General features: G+C 37.8%; 2 protein-coding genes across 3 annotated transcripts in view; one reads left to right on the top strand and one right to left on the bottom strand.

Annotated features, from left to right (window-relative positions):
* The first annotated feature begins 2388 nt into the window (after positions 1–2388).
* On the top strand, positions 2389–20740 carry zgc:86764 (uncharacterized protein LOC797431 homolog). Its single transcript, XM_046868701.1, has 14 exons — positions 2389–2545; positions 4506–4638; positions 4724–4846; positions 6067–6300; positions 7461–7631; positions 7766–7915; positions 14227–14377; positions 14474–14610; positions 14720–14815; positions 16656–16802; positions 16886–16981; positions 17065–17169; positions 18950–19048; positions 20330–20740. The coding sequence occupies exons 1-14, from the start codon at positions 2526–2528 to the stop codon at positions 20393–20395; spliced, it is 1728 nt and encodes a 575-aa protein (XP_046724657.1). The 5' UTR covers positions 2389–2525; the 3' UTR covers positions 20396–20740.
* Positions 20741–21621: 881 nt separating this feature from the next.
* The window catches only part of si:dkey-247m21.3 (5-hydroxytryptamine receptor 4), a 44445-nt gene continuing 40570 nt past the window's right edge, over positions 21622–25496 (bottom strand). Inside the window, exons 7-8 of one of the 2 annotated variants that reach the window (XM_046867967.1) lie at positions 24966–25046; positions 21622–22872 (exon numbers count right to left, since the gene is read on the bottom strand). In XM_046867967.1, coding sequence (XP_046723923.1) covers positions 22779–22872; positions 24966–25046 — 175 coding nt within the window. In that variant the 3' untranslated portion in view covers positions 21622–22778. The remainder of the gene's footprint in view (positions 22873–24965; positions 25047–25496) is intronic. The other variant, XM_046867968.1, reaches the window with a different exon arrangement.

The raw sequence follows: 25496 nt of genomic DNA on the forward strand, positions 1-25496 counted from the left end.
ATAATCAAATTCATTTATAAAAATGCAATTTATTGTATAATGTGGAGTGTTAAGAAATTTTCCAAAACGTTATCAAATTGCATTACTGTAACAACCGCAAACGCAACCTCAAACACCACGAGAGGGAGCCATTCCCTGAATATTGAACACTTCCAGGTCACGGTTCATTTGCTGAGTCTTAGCTATATATAGGCTAGCTCACCCCAAGTACTGTGCAAAGTATTGTAATCGTTACTTTTTTTTTGCTAAGCCTTTTCATGGTCATGCTCATTGTCTTTTTAGTGTACCGACCTTTGTTTCTGTTTGCCTGACCAAGTATTTCTGTTTTGCGGTTTATTGGATTTGTTTGCGACGCTGACTGCCTGTTTCGTTCAATTAATCGTTGCAATTTAAGAATACACATTACAGTAAGCATATGTTTCATCAGTGTCCTACTAAGTTGGACCTTGTAAGCAATAACGTTAAACTATCTTTATTTAATTCATTAATTTTTATGTCAAGGTAACTATAAGGGAACTAAAAGTAGGATGTGTCACAGTAATTCTCACACATCAAATGCTAAACTGCACACAGTACAACTACTAGGCATAGGAAGCTGCTTAGTACAGAGTGTACTGTATACTAGCCCAATAGAGTACACCAGGGGTCTATGACCACTGGGCCATGGATTATTTGGTCCCAGGCTGCACAAAAAGGATAGCAACATTTACATTATTCTTTTGCTTCCATTTTATTGACTTTTTGAAAGATGCCCACTTCCGTTTATGCCAATAAGTTTCAGTCACTGTTTTGTTCTATGCATCGATAAATGAAGCTCCTGCTGATTTCAATTTATGGAGAGTTTATTTACATTTTCACAGTGGCTGGCCATGCATTTCACACTTAGGCCTACCTGAATCAATCCACTACTTAATACCATCATTATGGTGCCACGGCTATAGAAACTATCAGTATTATACAGAAACATGGAATAACAGAGCATTGTATCACAGACATGTATCTTAAACAGTGAGAATGAATGCCATTACTAAAGCAAGTAATCCAATTAACAAGTCTCCTTTTACTGGAGCCACAGCTGAGCTGCATACATCATCTCTAGCAGAAGCATCAATTTTAACCTCATAAAGTGTTTCTATGCATTTATTTTTTTGCATTTTTTCCATGCCTGCAAATTCTACAAAAAAGAAAGTGAAAAAAAATTATAAATGATTTATGAACAATATGGCTGACCTTTCCTTGCAATGTCCAGCTTTTCTTGAAAAGTTTGTCTTGTGATTGTCCTTGTAAATGTGACCTAATCAATTTCTTCTCCTCTGTCATCTATTGTGGAATGTTAAAAACAGCTAGTAAATCTACACAAATGTATTTGTGCAGTTTGCTACAGATACGGGTTGCGAGCTCTGACTAGTGTGCTCTTTGACCATCAGATCAAATGACATGAAAATGCTTTGACATCTCTAAGAGGGCCTAGAATTATTACAGCATCTAGTGTTACATCAAAAAGAATCAAAGATTACGGGAATAAAGTCGTAGGTATACGGGAATAAAGTAAACATTACAAAAATTAAGTTGTAGCACTACAAGTATAAAGTCATAGAATTATGAAAATAAAGCCATAGCAGTACTGGGGTGCCGGTGTTTCATCAGATTGTATTTTTTTTTATCTTAAAGGTCACTATTGCTCAAATGCAGCTTAAAATTGATAACCCAGAAAATTTCAAACATTGGCGGCCCTTACAAAATGTCTGTGCGTGAGCGCGCCTGGCGCCGTGCACGATAACCTGAACGCGCTTAGAGAACACTCTTGTCGCGCTGCGGAGAATCAGATGCGCCAAATGAACGGATTCATTTACATTTTTTGAGCAATAGCGCCCTCTACTGTCAAAAAATACGATGTTCACAGAAACTGCCGGTGTATCATCCTCTTGAGACACATACCCTCTTCGAGGGAGGCGCGATTGAGACATGTGCAGAGGAGGGACATGGGGTATATCGGTAGGTGAATGCTGAGGATTTAAAATCCAGGAAGGAGGAAAAGAGAAAGACCAAGGAGGAGGTATATGGATGTGGTGAGGGAAGACATGCAGGTAGTTGGTTTGAAAGAGGCAGATGTAGAGGACAGGGGGGGTATGGAGACTGATGATCAGACAACACAAGTCAGTGATTTTGATTATATATGTAACAATGAAATTAATAATTAAACCATATAATGTGTATAATTAGTATTTTAACATGCACATTATTGTGTTTAGTTATGTGCATTAATTTGTATTGCGTGAAACTTTTCGATGGTGAAAGGACACATTAAAGACGCTGTGGGTTATGTCACCGCTAGGGGACAGTAATGAGCCGCTTTGCTACCGGAAGCACTGAGAGATGAAGAAGACACCCCGCGGCTCAATTCAAATTTGAACGCGGTTGGTGGATTTGGTGTGTGTTCGGGTCCGGGCGGGATTTTACATTATTCTCATTTAAACAGTTTCTTTATTGGGTTTATTTAGAGGTGGATTACATTTAACGGAATAATGATGGGGAGCCGAAGAAGGTATGTCTTTAATTTAAATTATTTATTTATAGTAAATAATACACTATTTTGACAAGAAAATGTGAGAAGTGTGAACGTATTTTGCAGGTGTGGTTTTAACACGTGTAAAACCTTCGTTTTTTAGTAGACTAATGCTGTTTAAACGGTCAACATTATGCCTGAATAGTGTAGAAACATTAGATCAGCTCACTGGCTCATAAGATCGGTTTTTTCTCACGGTCATGTGTGTTTATCCTCTTCACATTTAAGGCTATAGCTGAGTGCTAAAGTCTGCCTACAGGACACAGAACAAATGAAAGTAATCTTACATGTCTACAGATATAAATTTCCTATGGTGATGTATCGTTGGTGAAAGGGTCGAAATGTTGCTTTGTTTATTTAGAAAATGAAAAAAAGTAAGATGGGGGCTGGGCCATTGAGTCGTTTAGAGAGTGGATTCATTGTTAAAAGCGCCATACAAATACAAATTAATTGAAGTGAATTGAAGAGTCGACTCTCTCGTGAGCTGAGCCGAATAATCTGACTCCCTGAAATGCTTGGGAATTCAGGAATTCTATGAATGAGGATTTTTTTTTAATTAAGACTATATGATACTTGATAATATTTCTACAACACACGTTATATGACTGACCAGCTGCAAATGAACATTTAGGGACAAATAGTAAAATAATTAAATAATGAGTGTGTTTCATACTGTCTACAAAAACGTATTTAAAATCATTAAATGTCAAAAGACATTTTAACATAAGATTCACTGCTTTCCTGCAGAATGTGGATTTATTTCTTTGTCTACAAGGTCAGGAACCAGTGTGATTATGTGGAGCAAAATGGTTATCCAGTGAGTGAGAAATTGTGTAGTGTGAATGGGTGATTGAACTGTGCAAATCACTATCAAACCAAATCACTTTTTGCCATGTTGATCAATAAATTACCTACATCCTCTTATCCTACTCACACTTTACACTACACCATAATTTGGGTGGTTCCATGAAATTCCGGAGTAAGAACGGGAGCTTTGAGGATGGACTGGACTGTATTTAATGTCAACAGTCTGCTACACTGACTCAGGAATACAGTTTGCTTCTGATCATCATCACTGTACCATGCAACATTGTATATCTGCTTCAAATGGACATTTGGTGCAACCCAGATGAAGATGGGTTCCCTTTTGAGTCTGGTTCCTCTCAAGGTTTCTTCCTTATGCCATCTCGGGGAGTTTTTCCTTGCCACAGTTGCTCATCAGGGACAAACTTACTTACAAAGAACATATTTACTTTCAATCACCACATTATCTGTGTAAAGCTGCTTTGAGACAATGTTCATTGTTGATAGCGCTATACAAATAAAAATGAATTGAATTGAATTTATTTCAAGTGGTCAAGTGAGTTTTCCTTGCCATTTCAAAATGGTTAGTACATTTACACAGTAAAATAAAACCATGTTCCTCTCGGACTAAGGTGCTACATACAGCAACATAAATGTACGCTAGATAACATGAAATTACCGTGGACATAAACAGACATACACCCCAAAGAACTACATTTAAATGACAATTTGACCTCTTATAAATAAATAACCTATGTACCTCTCTGATGTATTTATTTGTATATTTGAAACCATTTCTGCAAGTTTAAAAAAGAAAAGCTGTAAATGTAACTATATTGAAAATAATAAAAGCTAATTTTGCTTTTTGTTTTATTCATTCACACACACTCTTCATACTCCTTTTAAATGTTGTGATATTCTCCATCATTACACAGTCACTTCAAAGATCCAGGGTCCCATTTCAGCTCAGCTTACATGTTCTCGTTGTGCCCATGTGGATTTCCTTTCTCTGGTTTCTTCCCATTCCAAAATAGTCCCACTAGTATTTGTGTGTGTGTTTTATTTAGTGTACCAAACTAGTACATTTAGAAATAATGTTAAGGTAATGCTGCTCTAAAATTATTTTGCCCCACAGTGACGCTATGGCATCTTCCCTTGTAACGGGCATCAATCATGCCATGGCGAGGCTGGTCGACATCTGGGACAGTATCGGCATCATGGAGGAGCAGAGGATTGAAAGGATGCAGACTGTTAAAAAATATATCGAGGTAATCATCAGCATTTATTGTGCTTTCTGCTCTGCCATTAGTCTGTGTATGTTATGTTTGTTAATTATCTTCTTGTTCCAAAAAGGACCTTCTGAAGGACATGATCACTGAAGAGGAGTCACTCAGACACCGCATCAGAACCAGCATTATTACGACTCAGAAGCAGTTGGAGACGCTGTGTCTCGAGTTGTCTATGGAACCGTATAAAGTAGGTTAGGCAGGATGCTTCATATATTTTCAACAAATGGTATAAAATGTCAACTTTTAAGAAAACAAAACATGTATATTATCCAGCCCCTCGATCTCTTGAGACTGCTACTACTTAAGTCAATAACCTGATCTATGATTGGCTGTTCTCAGTAAGCATCAGTAAGTCATAATTTTACAAACATTGTATACAAATTTCCAAATTGTGTAAGCTTCTAAAAAGCAGAATGAGTAGTCAGATACGATGTACATATTTTCATATAACTTTAAGAGCGAAAACAATGCAGCAGATATAGGATTTCTAGCTGCTTTAATCTAATAGCAACTTTTATTAAATCAACATTCAACAATACACAACTATGTTGTAGTTGTTTCATTATATAAGAATACGTACAGAAAATATAATTATTTTTATTGCCAAACATATTGCCAATAATTTTATTTGCTAATTGCTTGGTAGGAAAGGTGTAAAAAATGTAAGGATGTGATGTATACTGAAGAGATCACACAGCTATACCAGACTGTTGCAAAAAAAATCCATACTTAAAATGAGTGACTCTGGAGTTCAGCCTAATCTCTCAATCTGCAGTGTATGTGACATGTTTCTCTGCATGGAGGACAACTTTTCTCCAAATTCATGCATGCTAGAAGTTAAAAGTCAGCTGTTGAATTCGATCAATAAACACAGAATACACATCTGTATAATTTAATTTTAAGTACCGATTTTTATACAGAAACTGTATTCTTTACAGACGTTGGACTTTTGTCCTAGTTAAAAAACGAGTCGTTACCCTTATGTAAAGGTTTGTTAAATTTATATGCAATCAGTGTAGTTGACAATAGAATCCATCTAGTGTGAAATATTACATGTATGTTGATGTTTGTATTAAAATTTTAGCCATATGCCTGCATTTCTGTCATCTGCTTAGGCCTAACTAGTTTATCTTTTTAGCAATGACTAGTTAAAGTATTATTCATAGACTAGTCTCTACAAGATCTAAAATAGAAATGTCCTAGTTTAGTCCAATTCCACTTTTAGATAAATGATTAGTTAACTATGCTGAAAAATTACTATGCTTGTATGATGATCCTTTAAAGGCTCTCATAAATGCTAAAGCCCAAAATTTGACTTTGAATAAAACACTGCCCCAAAGCATCACAAAGTCCTTATAGTGAGGAGGACGTTATTGTATAATTTACTTTTTTGCTGAACTTTTCCAGTTAGAGGAAGACCTGACTGTCCTTCAGATAGAGAAGAACCTGCGCTGCCGCCTAGAGACTCTACAGAAAGAAAAGAGTGATCGTCTGAGGGAGCTGAGTGATCTGTTGAAGCAGGATGAAGAGCTTTGTGTGACACTGTGCTCTACACCTTACTACATTCCCACTGGGAGCATGCCCTCTCGCACACAACTGCAGGAGCTCCGCGAGCACATCAAGCAGCTCAGCGACGAAAAAGTGAGTGATTGTCTCCACATTCTCTTTCCTGACTCATATTCACAACTTTCAAAACTCTCTTTTTAAAAAAGACACAATTTTGAACTTTTGTCATCAGCAACTGCAGACACACACTCATCACAGTCTAACCTTCAATTCTCATTTCAGTTGTCTTTTAGAACTTTCTATTGGACTGCTCACCTCAGCAAATGACTCGTAATCCTCCACAACAGTAGCAAACTGTACCATATTTTAAAAGCTGTGCTGATATTTTTTTTCTCACTGATGTATTATGTGAGCAGACCCAGGACATGTGGACAGAGCCAAAATTAAGCAGATCACTGATTTTATTAAATACAATCACCTTTATTAATGTACCTGAGTGGTATTGTTTATATACAAGTGTCTGTCAAAGGTTCTCACTCAACTCAAAAGTCCCTATTCTGGGTGCTGCTGTTGTTGTTGTTGTTGTTGTTATTACAATTTTAAACAATGCTTCAGAACAAATTCAGTTTATTTGCCCACATGTAGAATGTCTTCATTGCTATTTTGTGCGGTCTTCCATTTCTCATACGAGGTCTGCTAGTTACCGAAACCCAGTGGCTTCCTATTCACAATGTTTCATTCCAAAATATTGTTGGATGCTTTACTTAGTGTCCTCATTTAACATTCAGACATACCCAATGCTCATTTGTGTGTTTAACTTTGGTAATGTTTGCTTGTTCCATTGTTGAATTTGGTAGCCAGTAAGTGACAGATTGCTCGTTTGTCATCAAGTCTCATTGTGTGTCAGGAAGCACTGCATACATTTTAGCCTCAAATTAGATGCTTAGTTTGGTTTCTAAATCATTTATTCGAGTAGTATTATTTACTACTGGTGCTCTTCGCTGTGGCAATGGTCAGCATACAAAGCTCACTTTCGTATGTAGAAATGTATTAAAAGTTTTGGACTTACAATACAAGACATTTATTTAATTGGCCAATAGACCGTGGTTCAACATTTTGTGGCCAGTGGGATTGTCTTGTAACTCGACAACATTCAAAAGTTTACCAACACATGACTTGTTAATCATACACTTGTCTTACTCTTCTGGAACGTTTGACTTTTGACCTTCGGCTAATTTTCACTCAATACAGGATGTGGATTATTGGTCACCCCGTGTTCCATCTGTTTTATGCAGGAGAGCAGGGTGAAGGTTTTCTCAGGGCTCAGGGAGGACATCAGAAATCTGATGGATGAGATGGGCCACGAGCCAGAAACCAGTCTCGAGCGAGAGTCTGTCTGTCCCGACACTGACATTTTCCTGCTCACACATGAAAACATCAAAGCTCTAAAGCTGCTGCTCAGTCAGGTAATGTACAGTTTCAAAAGTGTTTTATTGTAAAAATGTTACAGAATAAGCCACATTGCTGCCACTATTGTTGCAAGATAAAATATATCCAGAACAGATATCTATAAAATATATTTTATGTTTGTCCTGTCCAGCTGGAAATGAAGAAGGAATCGTTAATTTCATCCCGGGACAAACTGAAGGATCGTGCTACGAGCCTGTGGAAACGACTGAGCTGTCCAGACGATGGGGCAGAAGAATTCAATAAGGAGCCATTGAGCAATCTCTGTGATGACATTCGAAGGGTAGGAGCTTGTAGCCAAGAAATTGTTGCATCAAAAAGGAAAAAATGGTAGCAGTAAAACTTTGGAATTTTTTTTGCCACCCAATGTTTTTACAGGAAAATTTTCCACCATGTGAATGAACAACTTTGTCTATGGCAGGTCTGAATAATTTGATTTGCTCAAGTGTTTTGTTTGGTATTCGTTTCCCTACTCTAATCTAATTGGTGTATTGCGATTTTGGGTTCCCCCTCCAAATGCAGACTGATCTACGGTATGTTTATCTTTTATTTTTATTTATTTAATATATATATATATTACACTTTCTCAATTAATATATATTACACTTTCTCAATTTTTCTTTAGACTTGTATATTATTGACTGTGTATCTTATTCTTGTCCCCTCATTTATCTTTTTAGCTGTATTATACTGGTCATCTTTACACTGTTGTTGCATCATCTCCCCCTACTGGGTATATTTTGAAATGCAGTAATGATATAGGTTAGTTATAAGGGGGCAACTGCACATTTGATGAGGGGTATGCAACCCCCCCAAGTGTGGTGCTTTCCTGTAGAACAATCAGTGTATTGAATGTATGTCTTTGCTGCATTACTATGAAGTTTACTTGTGGCAGCTTAGAAAAAGCACATATATTATTGTGCCAGCATTCAGGCCTTGTGTCTGTTGTGTGATTTGGAGGTCAAGTTTGTTTCTATAGCGCTTTTCACAACAGAAATTGTCTCAAAGCAGCTTTACAGAATTTTAAGAGTTAAGGTGAATGGTGTGCATTTATTCCTGACGAGCAGCCATGGCGACTGTGGCAAGGAAAAACTCCCTTAGATGTTCTGAGGAAGAAACCTTGAGAGGAACCAAACTCAAAAGGGGAACCCATCCTCATTCGGGTTACATCAAGAGTGTGATTATAGTCTTTAAACAACACAGAACACTAGAGAGTGAGAACTAACATGAGCACTGGAATGTAAGATTATGAGTAATGTTCTTTCTACAGTCTTTGTCATTTGGTCATTTGTGGTTCTAAAACTAGGAGCTACTGAGCAACTCATAAAATAGCTCAACATTTGCGATCATCACAGATCAAACACCAGCTTCTCCATGCCAGAGCCTTTAAACACTTAAGGAGGTCCAATGTCAAAACTACACATTAGTCGCATAAAATTGGCACTGGTACGTCTCTAGATGGTTCAGGATGTTTGCGAGTTCGGCATCTACATCTTTAAATGTCCACAAATACGTTTTTAATCTGCACTTTAACTGGGAGCATGTGTCTGAGCTCTGAACACTATCAGGAAGACTATTCCAAAGTTTAGGAGCTAAATGTTAGAATGCTCTACCACCTTTAGTGGACTTTGCTATTCTAGGAACTACTAGAAGTCGGGAGTTTTAAGATCTCGGGAAGCGTGACGGATTGTAGCGTCTTAGAGGGCTGGATAGATACATGGGAGCCAAACCATTTAGTGTTTTGTGAGTAAGTAGCAGTAGTTTGTAGTCGATGAGAAACTTAACAGGTAGCCAGTGTAGGGATGATAAATTGGGGTTATACGGTAATATTTTCTCGACCTTGTGAGAACTCTGGCTGCTGCATTCTGGACAAACTGTAGCTTGTTTATTAATGATGCAGGACAACCACCTAGTAATGCATTACAATAGTCCAGTCTGGAGGTCATAAACGCATGGACAAGCTTCTCTGCATCATATATTGATAACATGTTTCTTAGCTTAGCAATATTTCTCAGCTGGCAGAAGGCTGTTTTTGTAACATGGTTAATATGATTTTTAAAAGACAAGTTGGTGTCTAAAATAAGTCCCATGTCTTTTACTGTTGAACTAGTAGTTACAGAACACCCTTCTAAATGCAGGTTGAAATGATGGCGCTTCTGTGTACTGGTTTATGAGCAGAATTTAATAATAGAAGTTATGAGTCATCTAATCTTATAATTCACACACTCGGTTATCCGAGCCAATTGAGCTGTATTGTCTGGTTTCGATAAGATATTGGGTATAATCAGCATAACAGTGAAAGCTAATTCCATAACTTTTAATAATATTTCCCAATGGAAGCATGTATATTGTGAAAAGCAGGGGTCTTAGAACTGAACCTTGTGGCACCCCATAATTCACTTGCATTATCTTAGATAGCTCTCCATTTAAGTCTACAAAATGGTAACGATCAGACAGGTAGGATTTCAACCAGCTAAATGCCTGTCCCTGAATGCCAATGTAATTGTGTAAGCGATCTGAGAGAAGATCATGATCTATAGTTTCGAATGCAGCACTAAGATCTAGTAAAACTAACAGAGAGCCTTGGATGTAGCCTAGGTCTAAAGCTTAAAACAGGTCATTAGTGATTTTAACTAGAGCAGTTTCTGTGCTATGATGGGGCCTAAAACCTGACTGAAACTCTTCAAATATAGTGTTCTCTTGTAAGTCGAAACATAACTGGGCAGACACAATCTTTTCTAAAATCTTAGACGTAAATGGGAGATTTGAAATAAGTCTGTAATTTGATAGTGTTTGGATCCAAATTAGTTTTTTTAATGAGAGTTAATAATATTCAGAAGAGGTTTACCAGCAGTATGTAATACTTCTTTCAGTAGTTTAGTTGAAATGGGATCTAATTGACATGTTGTTGATTTAGCTTTGGTAATAACGTCATACAGCTTTTCCTGTCCTATGCATGTAAAGCAGTGTAATTGTGGAGTATTAGGTATGATTGGATCAGGTGATGCTGTCAGAAGTTGGACCTCCACAATTGTTTGTCTAATACGATACATTTTTTCAGTGAAGAAAGTCCTCACTACTAAACTGTGATGGAACACATTTTTCAGATGCTTGATTTGTTGTTAATTTAGCTACTGTGCTGAAAAGGAACCTGGGATTGTTTTGGTTGTTTCCTATGAGTTTGCTCAGGTGTTCAGCTCTAGCAGCGTTTAGCGCCTGTCTGTAGCTGAGAATACTGTCTTTATACGCAATTCTAAATACCTCCAATTTAGTTTTCCTCCATTCTCTTTTCAGATTACGGGCTGTTCTGTTGAGGCCATGTGTATGACTATCATACCATGGTGCAGGTGTTTTTAGTCTAACCTTTTTTTAACCGGATGGGGCAACAGTGTCTAATGTGTTAGTGAGGATAAGGTCTATGTTGTTAGCCATTTTATTAAGGTTGTTAGCATTTATGGGTTTAGTGAGAAATTGAGATAAATCAGGCAGGTTATTTCTGAATCTGTCCTTAATGGTCAGAACAACAGTCCTACCCAGTCGATAATGTGTTAAAACACAGCTAATCTGCTCTACCAGTGTGTACAATATGAGGTAATGGTCTGCGATGTTCTCACTCTGAGGTAAGATATATCAGTGACATCTGCTCCGTGGGACATTATTAAGTCTAGTGTGTGATTTAAAACAATGAGTTGGTCTGGTAAAGTTTTAACCCCAAAAGAGTTTAATAAGTCCACAAATGATATTCCTAGGGCATCGTTTGCATCATCTACATGAATATTAAAATCTCCTACAAGCAGCACCTTATCAAAATTGATCTAAAGGTCTGAAAGAGAACGGGTAAACTCTTGAAGAAAATCAGCGTAGGGCCCTGGGGGTCTGTACACGGTGACCAGAGCGAGAGATAGTAGGGGGTTGCTATGTATGTCTGAAAGTACAACTTCAAGAACAAGCACTTCAAATGATTTAAACATGAATCCCAATTTTTAACATTATTAAGGGCACTATAAATGGTTGCTACACCACCTCCATGACCAGTCTGACGGGACTCATGCTTATAAGCATATGCTGACGGTGTAGACTCGTTTAGACCCATGTAATCATTTGGTTTAATCCAGGTCTCGGTGAGAGAGTGCATCGAGATTATTATCTGTGATCATCTCATTTACCATGAGTGCTTTGGGTACAAGTGATCTAATGTTTTAAAGACCAAACTTTAAAACCTTTTTGTGTTTGCTTATGACATTTTCCAGTTTTAACTGCAATAAGATTATTTCTGGATCTTGTGTATTTATTTCTTGGTTTTACACCACCATAGACACGGTTTCTATAAATTGCGCTGTGTCTGTACTTGTAACTATTTGGTTTGTTGTATAAATGTTGTCATAGTTGTAAATTGTATGATTCACACCATCTGGCTGGTAAGACATCATCCTAGAGATGCTGTCTGATGGCACTGCTGCTCCAACTCTGCTGGGGTGCAGGCCATCAGGGTGGAAGAACCTAGGACGCTCCCAGAAAAAATTCCAATTATCAACAAAGAGAAGTTTGTGCTCTCGACACCATGACTGTAACCATTCATTTAGTGCAAAAAGTCTTCTAAACTTCTTAATCCCTCGCTGGTGGGAAGAGGTCCTGACACTATGATCCTCCTTGTGGGTGATGTGCTGTGTACCGTCTCCACCAGTATCCTGAAATCCCTCTTTAAGATCTCCGTTTACCTCAGCCTGGTGTCGTTCGCTACGGCATGCAGAACAACAGCTCTGAATTTCTCGTTCAGAATCGCAAGAACCTGTGCAGCAACATCGAGAACACGAGCACCTTACCTTTGGCTCCGGTAGCGCGGACATGCTGGACGATGGAATCTCCAAGAATCACGGTATCGCATGCTGTCTGGCGGGGAAGCGCGACGCAGTTCTCGGTCGAGATCTCGAAGGCCGGTGGTGGTGGTGGCGGCGGGGGAGACGTCCTCGACCTGAGCTTGGCTCGTGTCCTACCTTGGCGGGCCGTGTTGTTTGTGCGCTGGGCCTGGGCAGTGAGACACGCAAAGTTGAGGCGCTGGAAGCGTTCGGTTCAACCCGAGAATTTACCTGGGACGAGTGAGCGTCCACCTGGGATGTTTCTAGCGCCGCTTTCTGCTCTCGCAGCTGGGAATGCTTTGTATGTAGGTCGCGAATCTGTTTCTTTAAAACCTCCAGCTCCAACTCCACCGTTTGCAACTCGAATGAGTCCTCACCTGTGCTCAAAGGCAGACACACAACCGACATAGTGCTTATAATAGCGAATAGAGTTAAGATAAAGTGTGAGCGTTATGATAATGTGTGAGGCAATGAATGTATTCAACACTAGTGGTGGTTGAGTTAACATGCTACAGGCACAAGTCAAAGACAAAAACAATTCACGATTATTTAAAGAGGGGAAAAAAAAGATGTATAAATGGTAAAGTTTCGTTTGAAAACGGCAGCAGAAATACAAACACGGAACTCACGGCAAACAGTCAAAAACCAAGGTGTGGCCTTGTTTTATTATGTATGTACATGATATGAACAAAAGTATTGGAATTCCTGACTTTTCCAGCCATATGTAGTTCTGTTACTGTAAACTGTTACCACAAATTTGGAGATATTCAATTGTCAATGCCTTTAAATGTGGTGGTATTCAGTTTATTTGAACTAGGAGACCCAAACCTGTTCCAGCATTACAGTGCCTGTGGGCCCAATGGGAGCTCCATGATTATATGGTTTACATGGTAGATCTTCAGTGTCCTGTTATGGAGCTTTGACCTTAACATCATTAATAAACACATTGAGGATGAAATGGAACTATGACTGTGCAACCCAGCCTAGAGACCTGCAAGGGACGGATTTTTCAGTCCCACTCCCACCCTCTCTCGCAGGCAAAATGTATAAGTAGATTTATTTTCAATGCACGGATTGCTTCTTTCTGCTACTCTGCTTTTTAGTTTCACTTGCTTCCCTTTTAAATATGAATGAAAACGAAACGGAAAATAAACAAACGTTTTGTTTTATAAGTTTGGCCTTTTGTGTAAATAATGAACATCGACTTATCAGAACATCACCTGAAACGATATCCGTCTTGCACGTCTGACATTGTGCCTCGGTGTGCGCATGAACCACAAGAGAGTTCGCTTCCGAACTGGTGCCTGTAAATCGTTTTGTTTTATTTTATTTTAGTTGCCCTCATTGCTTTTGTGCAGTAGATACATAAGTTTTTGTTTTAGTAATTGATATAAAAAATATATATTTGTAATACCAAAGTATTTTACCACCTGCATTCACCCATCAAATCTTGTTTCGTGCTGCACTCGTTTGCATCGAGTCCCGTTGAAGTGCACGCCTCTACCCAAGGCCTACTCACCCCACATCAATACCTGCCTTTAAAAATGCCCTAGTCGCTGTTGACCGAGCACATACCTCAACAAGCACACTCCAAAAGATAGTAAAACATCTCCCCATAGAAACAGTGGCTACTATAACAGCAAATGGGAACTAAATGTGTAATAGGATGTTTGTTAAAAACATACACTATATGCTTCAAATGAATCAGGGTGCCTAAATGCTGCATTTGTGTTTGCAGTGGCAGGCAGTAGTGGATCGTCTCGAGGTGCTCCAGAGGACCAAGCTGGAGGAGGTGATAGAAAAAGTCAGACAAGAGCTTGTTGTCTTCTGGGACAAGTGCTTATTTGGTCCAGAACAGCGTGAAACTTTCAACGCCCACTTCTGTGATGGTGAGTATATTAGTCACTGATGCGCCACTATTTTTTTTACCTGATTCTGAATAAATAGTTGTGTTATGGATTATGTTCATGTTTGCTGTCCTGCAGCTAATTACACAGAGGAACTACTTAGCCTGCATGACTATGAGCTCTTGAAGCTGAAGGAGTTTTATGAGAAGGCACAATCTTTGCTGGAGAACATTGAGAAATGGGAGAGGAACTGGGCTCTCTTCCAGGATTTTGAGGTGCACAATTTCAGAATATACCACGTTTGATGCCTCAATCTTGGCATGATGTTTAAACAATGTTGCTGCTCAGTTAGAGGATTGTGACAAATGTACTGTTTTTATCCAGAGAAAAGCAGCAGATCCGAATCGCTTTGCCAATAGAGGAGGTGCTTTACTGAAGGAGAGCAAGGACCGAGCTAAAGTGCAGAAGCTACTTCCTAAGGTACAGAAGAAACATCACTGCATGCACATATATACAACTATATATATTTTAATGCTATTAAATTTGGTCTGTTTGCAGCAGTTACAGCAATTACAGATTTCTAGATTTTATTTTGGCTTCTCCCAGTGGGGGTCGCCTCAGTGGATGGGATATGGATATGGAGTCTTCATAACCCACCACAACTCCTCTCTCTGCACCCTGTCGTACACTTTCTCTAAATCCACAAACACACAGTGCAGCTCCTTCTGACCTTCTCTATACTTCTCCATCAACATTCTTAAAGCAAATATTGCATCTGTAGTGCTTTTCCTCGGCATGAAACCATACTGTTGCTCACAGATTTGCATTTGCAGCATTTAGCAGACGCCCTTGTCCAGAGCGATATACAAAAGTGCTTTGAGTCTCTAGCAATGAATAAATCTACACTTGTATGCTAGATTGCAAACTTAATATAAATATAACTCTTGATTTCTACAAAGCAAACTTGCAAAGTGCTAATTTAAGTGTTTCAGGAAGAGGTAGGTCAGCAGTTCTGTTATGCTGGGGTTGAGTTTTAATTGATGAGCACTCATCCATAAAAATATGTCTGTCAAGCATGCCGAGATCCAATCGGAACCTGTGGTATCTGAGGGAGGGAAAGAAAAGATGAGTTGAGTGTCATCTGCATAGCAGTGGTAAGAAACCCCATGTGAGGATATAACGTCACCAGTGGAGTGGGTATAGTGGGAGAAAAGAAGGGGAACAAGAACCGACCCTTGTGGGACACCAATGGTGAGTCTGCACGATTCAGATGTGGATCCCCTTTGTTACCTGGTATGAGTGACCTTCCAGGTAGGACGCAAACCATTCCCATGCTGTTCTGTGGATACTGAGGGTAGACACGAGAGTCTTGTGGTTGACTGTGTCGAATGCTTCTAAAAGGTCCAGGAAGATAAGTACAGATGACAGCTTGGCTGATCGAGCAGCATGCAGTTTCTCAGCCAAAAGGGTAGTTTCTGTGGAATGTGTCGCTTTGAAACCAGATTAGTTTGGATTTATGAAGGTTCTTCTGTGAGAGACAGACAGTGTGTCTCTCCTAATCATCTTCACACGTCTACCGGTGTGTCATCTGATCCAACTGACTTTCCACTCTTCATTCTCTTAATCACTGCTCTTAGTTCCTCCTTACTAATCCTATCCACTTCCTGCTTCACCATCCCCACCTCATCCTACCTTCTCTCTCTATTTTCCTCATTCATCAGCTGCTCAAAATATTCCAGCCATCCTTTCAATACACCCTCCTCACTAATCAACACATTTCCTTCTCCATCCTTTATTGCTCTAACTTGCAGCACATCCTTCCCAGCTCGATCCCTCTGCCTCGCCAATCGGTATAAATCCTTTTCTGATTCCATAGTGTATAAACTCACATACCTGCTGTCACATATTCTTGTACTCCTGCTTGTACTCGTACTTTTCTTATCTCTCTGCCGATCCCAATCCTGTTTTGCTAACCTTTTTCTCCTTATGCTTTCCTGCACTTCCTCATTCCACCACCATGTCTTTTTGCCTTCCTTTCTGTTTCCATATGTCTGATTGGTGCTAATTAAACACAGAATATTTATTTTTTTTGTGCTGATGAAAATGATCATAATTCATTACTACAGTCCTTGCAGTCTATCATTAACAAATGCTTTGACACCTTGCAAGTCATTTATCTGTGCAAAGTTTTTCTGGCCAGGAACCAGGTACAGGATTTGCATCACAACGGGGACAAACAGTACACCAGAAGATGCTTAAGATATATTAAGTTAAATAAAAGCTTGCTGCCTTAATGATGTGTTTTTTGTGAACATAACAGATAGAGGAAGATCTAAAATGTCGTGTGGAGGCTTGGGAAAAGAACCAAGGCTCACCGTTTTTGATGAGAGGACAGCGGGTGATGGAGTACATCTTTAAACAGTGGGAAGAGCATCGCTCACAGAAAGACAAGGAGAAGAATGATCGTGTGAGTGATTTTATAGTTCACAGTGATTTGGCAACTCATGTAATAACTACTAAAATGGTGATTGAACCTTCTCTGAATTGTAGATGTCTAAGAAAGCAGATGGCACTCTGTTAAAAACCCCGAATAAGAGACCTCATGGAGCAGCCAACAGCAGTGTGACCCCAAGCAAGATACGGAAGGTGCTACCGACACACAGACAGAGCATAACACTTGCTTTTGTTTGAAGCTGTTCTTTAAACTGTTACTTTTTACTTCCTGTTAGATCCCTAATCAGCCTTCGCTGCGCACCACCACAATGAGCACCAGCGCCAGCAGTGTGTCCAGCACGTTTCTTTGTGTACCCGGCAAGCCTCCACTCTCAGCCAGGGTAATGGTGCATGCTCAGTCATATCTTCCAGATTGCATTCCATATGTTGGATTGGAATATTCATGATGTTTAGCCTTCATGGTGCTAATTTGTTGGTTGGTACTGTATTCATTACTATTCAGAGAGGATAGGGGTTGCCTGTCGCTCTGACATCAGGGGCCAATGTCATTCTTGTTTTCTCATAAAAGCTGCTCAGAAACCTGCATCCAATACCATGTCATACTATGTGGTTTAAGCCTCCTGTACAATGTGTGGACATCGGATCATTGCTATCACATATAGACTTAACTGTTGCCACAAAGGTAAAATCACAATTGTTTAGGATGTTTTTCCTCTTGACTGGAAGTTAAACATGTGCATAAGACAAGCTATAACTCGCGTGGTCTGCACAGAAATCTGACCTAAAACCCATTAACACCTTTGGAATGAACTGGAATGTGGACTGACCCCCAGGCCTCCTCACTTAACATCAATGTCTGACCTCACTAATACACTTGTAGCTGAAACCCCCCAGCCATGCTTTAATCTAGTGGAAATCCTTCGCAGGGGATTTGAGGTTATTACAAAAGCAGAAGGGGGCCCATTTTTGGAATGGGGTGTTAAGCAAGCTCATATGGATGTGATATGGCAGGAGTACACAAACCATTGGCTATGTAGTGTATTTTACAAATTGAAATCAAAGCAGATTACAACATTTCCTTTGGATTTAGTCAAGTCACGTTCATTTCTATAGCGCTTTTCACAACAGACATAGTTTCAAAGCAGCTTTCCAGAAATTAACAGTTAAGGTGAATGCTGTCTATTTGTCCCGTAGTCATGGCGACTGTGGCAAGGACATGTTCTTTCTACAGTTTTTTACAGTCATTTGTGGTTATAAAACTAGGAGCTACTGAGCATCTAATAAAATCGCTCAACATTTGCGTTCATCATAGTTTAAATACCAGCTTCTCCATGGCAGAGCCTTTAAACAAATAAGGAAGTCCAGTGTCCAAACTCCAAATGAAGTGGAATCCAATTGGCACTGGTATGTCTCTAGCTGGTTCGAGCTTCTTTCAGTACAAATCACCTGATCAAACATGAAATGTATGTTCCAGTGCCAGGTATTGTAGATCGATTCAAACAGCATAGTCAAGCTCATCGTGTCTGTGTACATGGTTTTACAGCAGATACCAAGCAAGCAGAAAGTTTTCCATGTTGTTTCCTTTAAAATAACAAACAAAACAAAGTTTCTTCTATCACTTATGATTCCTTGCAGTAAACTTAATATTTATGAGAAATCTAGCCTTGAGTATAACGTCTAAGCTATGCAACTTTGAGATGACATGATTATTTTGATGGCGTTGCAGTTGGTTTGGAGGTTAAATGTACAGATGATGAGGTAAAATGAGCTGGATAGACTAGTAGACTAAAGGATCACGGTCTTGAGATAAAGAGTAAAATCCCAATGCATCCTATCAGAATGTATTTGGATGTACCTTGTAGGTAATTTAGGAAAAACCAATAACTAAATTTAAATTGGACTAAACTAAATTTGTTCTAAAATCTATCCTGCATATAATTATAAATGCTAATATGTAATCATATTCTGGGTCACTTTTCCTTTCTTAAATATTCTCTCACTAGAGGGCGCAGTTGCCTAAACTAAAGAGGTTTATAATTGGTCAGGTTTATTGTAAATGTTTGAATTCTTTTCTGCATTTAAGCACCCACATTTTTGTTTTTTTCACTGGTCATTTATTATTTTTTTCATTCGTTTCTTTTTTTTCTGTACCTTCGGCAGAGAGTTAAACCTTTTGAGGCAAGTGCAGCCCCTCGGACACCGCTGCAGGAGTTTAACAGTGATCAGAAGTTCAACCCAATCACCTACTCTGACTTTACAGTGAGTATCAAATGACCCTTTTATTACACTTCAGACGAAAGCACAGGGTCATAAAAGAGCTATGACATCACATGTTTTGCCAGTAGGGGTAGGCGACACATGATTGTTTCACTTTATATAGGTTTGCTACCCAGATGTTTTGAGGGGGTCAGAGGCTTTCTCCCTTTTTAACAGTCACATCTTAGGAAGTGGCCTTTAAAAAGTAATTCAACAGTAAACATTCAGGCAGAGAACAAATTTTTTGAAAGAGTTTTTCAATCTAAATGGAAAACACAGTGTGAAAGCATTAAGTGTGTCTTCATGAAAATATTTACTGCAATATGCAAGTAGATACACAGTGGTACACAGTTAATATATAGCCCTCTCTCTCTCTCTCTCTCTCTCTCTCTCTCTCTCTCTCTCGCTCACTCTTCCAGCGATTAATCGAGTAATCAGATAAAAAGTAATTGTTCTTTATTAATGAGCAACACCAAATAAGGGAGAGGAAATAAAACAGGTCTCCTAACATGAACAAGTAATTTGTTTCCTTTTTAGAAAATGTAGTGCATTTGACTGCCATATTACATCAAATGATTACATCATTATTATTCCTACCCTTTTTATTATTCACTTTTATCGCCAGCTTTAAAAACGTGCTCCACTACCTGCTCTACACGGCCACTGCAGAGGGACTTTTTGAACGCACTGTATATAAATAAAAATATAAAAATCAATTTCATTTTCCTTTAAAACTTTAACCGCTCTGTACAGTGCTTTCTTTGTTTTAATTTGAAATGACCCCAAACTTTGGAAAATATATGCCTTTTATTACATTTTTTTGCCTAAGTTTTCTCCTCGTCCCTTGCTGTTTTCTCTCCGTTCCTTTATTTTTTATTCTGCAGCGTCTTCTGTGTTACTTGTCCAGGGCTCTCCAGAGTTTAGCGGGTGGTGTGTCAGCAATAATGGTCCGTGGGAAACACAGTGCTCTGTGTGTAGTTAAATGGACTAAATGAAGCAAATAATTTGTCTTAATTGTTATATTCGAATTCTTCGCATTACTTGAGGAATTGTTCCTGTGTGTGTGTGTGTGTGTGTGTGTGTGTGTGTGTGTGTGTGTGTGTGTGTGTGTGTGTGTGTGTGTGTGTGTGTGTGTATGTATATATATATATATATATATATATATATATATATATATATATATATATATATATATATATATATATATATATATATATATATAAATATAAATATCCTGTGCAATTTTAATGTTATTACACAATTCCTTCATTTTTCTTCCCACAGAATGAGTTATCCAGAAAGGCCAATCAAGATGCTGTTCTGAACTCCACTGTAAAAGATGTGCTGTAAATCACCTTTAAAATGCGTGCACTTCAATTTTTAGGTCAAATATTCACATGCAGCTACTGCCCTTAATTCAAGGCATCTTTTTTTTTTTTATGTATGTTTTTGTTTACATTTTGTACCCTTATTTTTATGCAATTAGCTTTTTTAGCAGTGTTTTTTCTGTAATTAATCATTTTCCATCTGCTTTATTTAGTTTGTATATTCTTTTATAGGGACCTGCAATGTACCGTATTACATATATTTTACATGCTTTTAAGCTGAGCACCTTAAAAGTACACCTATATATCTATTACCACTGTGCATTTTGTTCTCATCAAAGCCAAATAAATATCTAAATTTGTGTCTTAACTATATTGTCTTAATTCAAAAATGTTAGGAATGTCTATATTAGGATCTAGTGAAATGTAATGCAGGATATTTAGCCCACAGTTAAAACCAATAAATCACAAAGTGACACAAAAGCAAAATAAAAGTTGATGTGAAAGTTGCTGCTAGTGCATAAAAAGTACTAATTTCCCCCAAATGTAAAGTTTTACCATATCTATCATTATCTAGCAGAACTTAATTTCCACAACCCAAAGATACTAAATTCTCGGAACCAACACCGCTTCCTCTCTAGTGCACAACATGGTGGAAAAGTTGGGGGTTAAGTTTTTTTTTCCTCTATCCACTGATTTCAAGTAATTTTCTCTAACTGCTGCTACAACAATTATAAAGTTATTTAGGTAAATGTGCACGTTACAATTGTTTTATGGTAAACACTAACTAAAAAAGTTTGTAATCATTAATATGCTGTTCTCTAAGCAGACTTGAAGTTAATGGGAAGATTGTCCAGACTGAAACAAAAAGCTGAGATATTTCAGAATGTTTTAAGGCTCCTGATGGCATGATGAACTGTATTTTACATTTACAAAGGGTGCAGTCATCTCATCCCACTATAATGTAGTTAATTTTTCTTGGTTGCTCTTTCTCTTAATGTGTAACTGACTCAGACACAATGGCATAATGATTTGGGCATCATAAAACGTTTTAAGTAATTAACCATTTGTCATTTTAGCTGTCTCCTGAACTTTCTTACAGCTGTTCAGATTACATAAAAGGGAAAGTAAATGGTGTATAAATGGTAATGTATCAAGCATTCATTTTGTGTAAAAAAAAAAAAAACTGTGCTGAAACTCGAATGTTTTTGAACAGACAATACCGCACACAAGAATTTCCTTTTTTTTTTTTTTTCTTTTCTTTTTTTTAACAAAACTTCTACACTTCTGTCCCACAGGCACATTTGAAACCATATTTAAACACATATTAGACAATACAAGAAGGTACAATAAGAAATGTCACACGGTGACAAGTCATTGCTCCTTATTCCTGAAGCCACAACTGTACATGAAAATAAATAGAGCAATCTATCCAAGGTGAAAATGTGGATCTAACACAAGCTGATACTCAGCATGTTGATCAGAAAATCTGAGCTTCAAAGAACAGTTCAGCAACAATTTAAATGTACACGATGTTCCCCTTACCCAAATTTGGATTTAACATATTTGGTGTCTAAATGATCATTTTGCACCCGAGCTATAAGATTAAATCTGCATTCACACTTGGTGTGTTTTCTTAAATGTTCATACTAGGCATGTATAGAAGAGTGTTGTCATGTTTACAGTGTGCACAATGTTTAAGCAGCAATTTTTAAACAATGTTAAATGTGAAAGCAGCTTTGTGTAGCTGGAGGAAGCTCATTTATGTCAAGTTAGCATTGTATAAATGTTTTGCATTCCTACAATGTCAGAAACTATGTAATGTCTGCTTGAGGCACTGATCAAGACGTTTTGTGTGTGGTATACTTTTAGATCCGGTGCAAAATTTCACACTCTTAAACGGTTTGTTTTTGGGGTATGAGGAAAATTGTGTACATTTATCTTTAAATAGTCTAAGAGCAAGCCATGTAGCTCACCTAGATAATGGGACATAAGGAATTTGCTTGTAATTATTTTTCAACAATTACAGCTTGACAGTGTCAGTTCCATAAAAGGAATGGAAAGGTCAGTGCTCCTTGCAGCCACTTAGAAATGACATAGGGTCAAGGAGAGGTCAGCTATTTTTTTGTGTGTTTTTGCATTTGTCCTTTTTTCTTCATGTAATTAGATTTACGGCTAATTATCTCTGCTTTCTTATGTGCTGTTGTGCTTGGCTTACCCTTTACCATGACCTGAGCAAAACAACGAGTGATTCAACGCCAGGTTAGGCACAAAAAGTCAAAAATCTATGTGTATTTGAGCACTGGAGAATCTCAGGCATATCTGAAGAAGTCATGTCTTCCACCTAAGAGCTGATGCTGGTTTGTAGTAACAGGTTGCTGCCATCTGTAGTTTTGTGCTGTCTTTTGTTAGAAAACACCAGCAGAATCCAGAGATTCCTGTTCACTCGAAAGGATTCGCTTGCTGTTGTCACTGTAGTTACTGTTCGGAAGAAATGACAACCTGAGGAGGAACAACACTGCTGTTAGTACTCGTGTTACAGGCATGTTTGTGTCTTCAATTAGCATACACAATGAATAAGAAATAATGCAAATGACACTTATGAAATGATTACAAATGACAAAGGTCTGTCTGCAGATTGCAGCCCATTAATATGAACTGAGACATTTTTAGTCCTCAAAAATAGGTTTATAATGCATTCGAAAAGGCAAGTTAACTAACATGAGCTAAACTCACAGGATTTAAAAACAGAAATTTTAAGCCTTTTTTTCTGAGAAAAGTTTTAAGCTATTTTCATAGTGGTGACATTAGTGGCATATAATATAAATATTCAAAAATAGGACAATTTTAAAAATCAAATCAGATGTGTTTGATTGTACTGAGTGTTACATTTAGAAATACAGCTTTTTCTCTAGAATTCCTTTGAAAATTCCACAATGTTAAGTTATAGTGATAAGTGAGCTAGCATGAAGAGTATATACTGTATTATGAACATTTAAGAATTTGTCTTTAAAATTTCCTCGGAAATCCTTTCACATTCGCATGTTATACAGCTGTTAGCAATAAACGACTTTTACAAATGATGACTTCAAAATTTCCACAGCAACCCTGTCAACATTGATGGCAGGTTGCTCGCATAAGCAGTATTGAATACACTGCATCCAGAAAATATTCACAGCGCTTCACTTTTTCCACTTTTTATGTTATAGCCTTATTCAAAAATGGATTAAATTCATTATTTTCCTAAAAATCTACAAACAATACCCTATAATGACAACATGAAAGAAGTTTGTTTGAAATCTTTGCAAATTTGCTAAAAACAAAAATGAAAAAAAATATTTCACTTGTACATAGCCTTTAGTATTCATAGCATCCCTACAGTGAAGCATGGTGGAGGTGGCATCATGCTGTGGGTATGTTTTTCAGGGGCGGGAACTGGGAGACCTCGAAAGAAAGATAAATGCAGCAATGTACACAGACATCCTTGAAGACGTCCTTGATGAAAACCTGGTCTAGAGTGCTCTGGACCTCACACTGGGGTGACGGTTCATCTTCCACAATAACTAAGATAAAGGAGTGGCTACGGGACAGCTATGAATGTACTTGATGTGAAAATGAACACCCTGATGGAGCTTGAGAGGTTCTGTAAAGAAGAATGGGAGAAACTGCCCAAAAATAGGTGTACCAAGTTTGTAGCATCATACTCAAAAAGTCTTAAGGCTGTAATTAGTGCCCAAAGTGCTTCAACAAAGTTTTGAGCAAAGGCTGTAAAAATCAGGTCTTATGTCGGTGATTTATTATTTTTTTAAATACATTTTTAAAGATTTCAAACACATTTCTTTCATGTTGTCATTGTTTGTAGAATTTTGAGGAAAATAATACATTTATTCAATTTTGTAATAAGGCTGTAACAAAGCAAAATGTGGAAAAAATTAAAGCACTGTGAATAGTTTCCACATGCACTGTATTTCTACTCAAGTGTCCTGTCAGGTTAGCTCATGTTAGCTTGCTGTCTAGCGAGCGTTTTAAATATTATAATTAAACTATATCTAAGTATTGTCAGATAGCTAGCAATATTAGTAAAACTAATGAAAATAAATTTCTCCATTAAATTCTGTCTGTTAGGTCAGCTCAGCTTGCTGGTTACGGTTAAACAATGATGTTAAAATTTTTTATTTATGTAAGTAAAATGTGTTAGCCTTCATCTGACTAGGTCATGCTAGCTATTTGGCTAATATAATAAAATTGTATTGGTCTTCAATCTGCAGACAAGACCCTATTGCAAATGAACAAACAAAAAAAAAAGTTAAATCATGCATAGATACTGTATTCACACCACAGAATTTTACATTTATAAAAATGTGCAGTCCACTCCTTTCATTCTCGAACTTCACATGGCATGACAGCACACGGATAAACAAAGGGGAACATTTGATGCAACGCGATTTCTCAGTTACTAATGGTTAAGTTCAAAGCTGAAGAATGAAAATCTACTGCACTGTGACTGAGAAATCTTCATTTAAGGTTCCCTGAAACATTACAAACAAATGGAAAACCAATTTTGCCACAAGATGCACAGAATCATTGAGAAATACCTATTATTATGGGCCTGCCCATTAAATCTGTGTGCCAGGAGCTCCGGCAGAACTGGAGATGGCACCTCGATATAAGTGCTCCTGATAAGTACATGAAATATAAACGGAAAGCTTAATTATTTTACCATCAATGTTTATTCTGACCAAGAACTGGGCTTTACATATAGTGGGGTGCAAAAGTCTGATACCAAATTCCATTTAATGTATAATTGGTAAAAGTTTTTTCTTTTTTAAATTATTCAAACAAAGAATAGAAATGCTAGAAATATTAAATATGCAATAGATGTTGGTGCGTCTTCAAATGTAAAATAATTAGTCACATATGAGGAAAACGTCTCATCCTTCCTTTTCATTTAAGAACATGCAAATGTCTTGAGTCCATTCCAGCTTGGGTGCAAACTGTCATTAAAGCAAAAACGAAGACATACAAAATACAAATAAATGTTCGAATTCATGTGAATATTCTATAAAAATTTTACAAGTGCTAATAATATTTGTGTAATTGAAGTTTTGTATAAAGGTATCTAGTAA

The sequence above is a fragment of the Silurus meridionalis genome, chromosome 15, assembly GCF_014805685.1.
Source record: "Silurus meridionalis isolate SWU-2019-XX chromosome 15, ASM1480568v1, whole genome shotgun sequence".
Lineage (NCBI taxonomy): Eukaryota > Metazoa > Chordata > Actinopteri > Siluriformes > Siluridae > Silurus > Silurus meridionalis.

Bases quoted from the DNA above. Each gene is read 5' to 3' on its own strand.
- zgc:86764 (XM_046868701.1), top strand. From the start codon at position 2,526: ATGATGGGGAGCCGAAGAAG. The intron at 14,611-14,719 runs GTGCACAATTTC...GTTTTTATCCAG, and splicing joins CTCTCTTCCAGGATTTTGAG to AGAAAAGCAGCAGATCCGAA. The intron at 16,803-16,885 runs GTGAGTGATTTT...TCTGAATTGTAG, and splicing joins ACAAGGAGAAGAATGATCGT to ATGTCTAAGAAAGCAGATGG.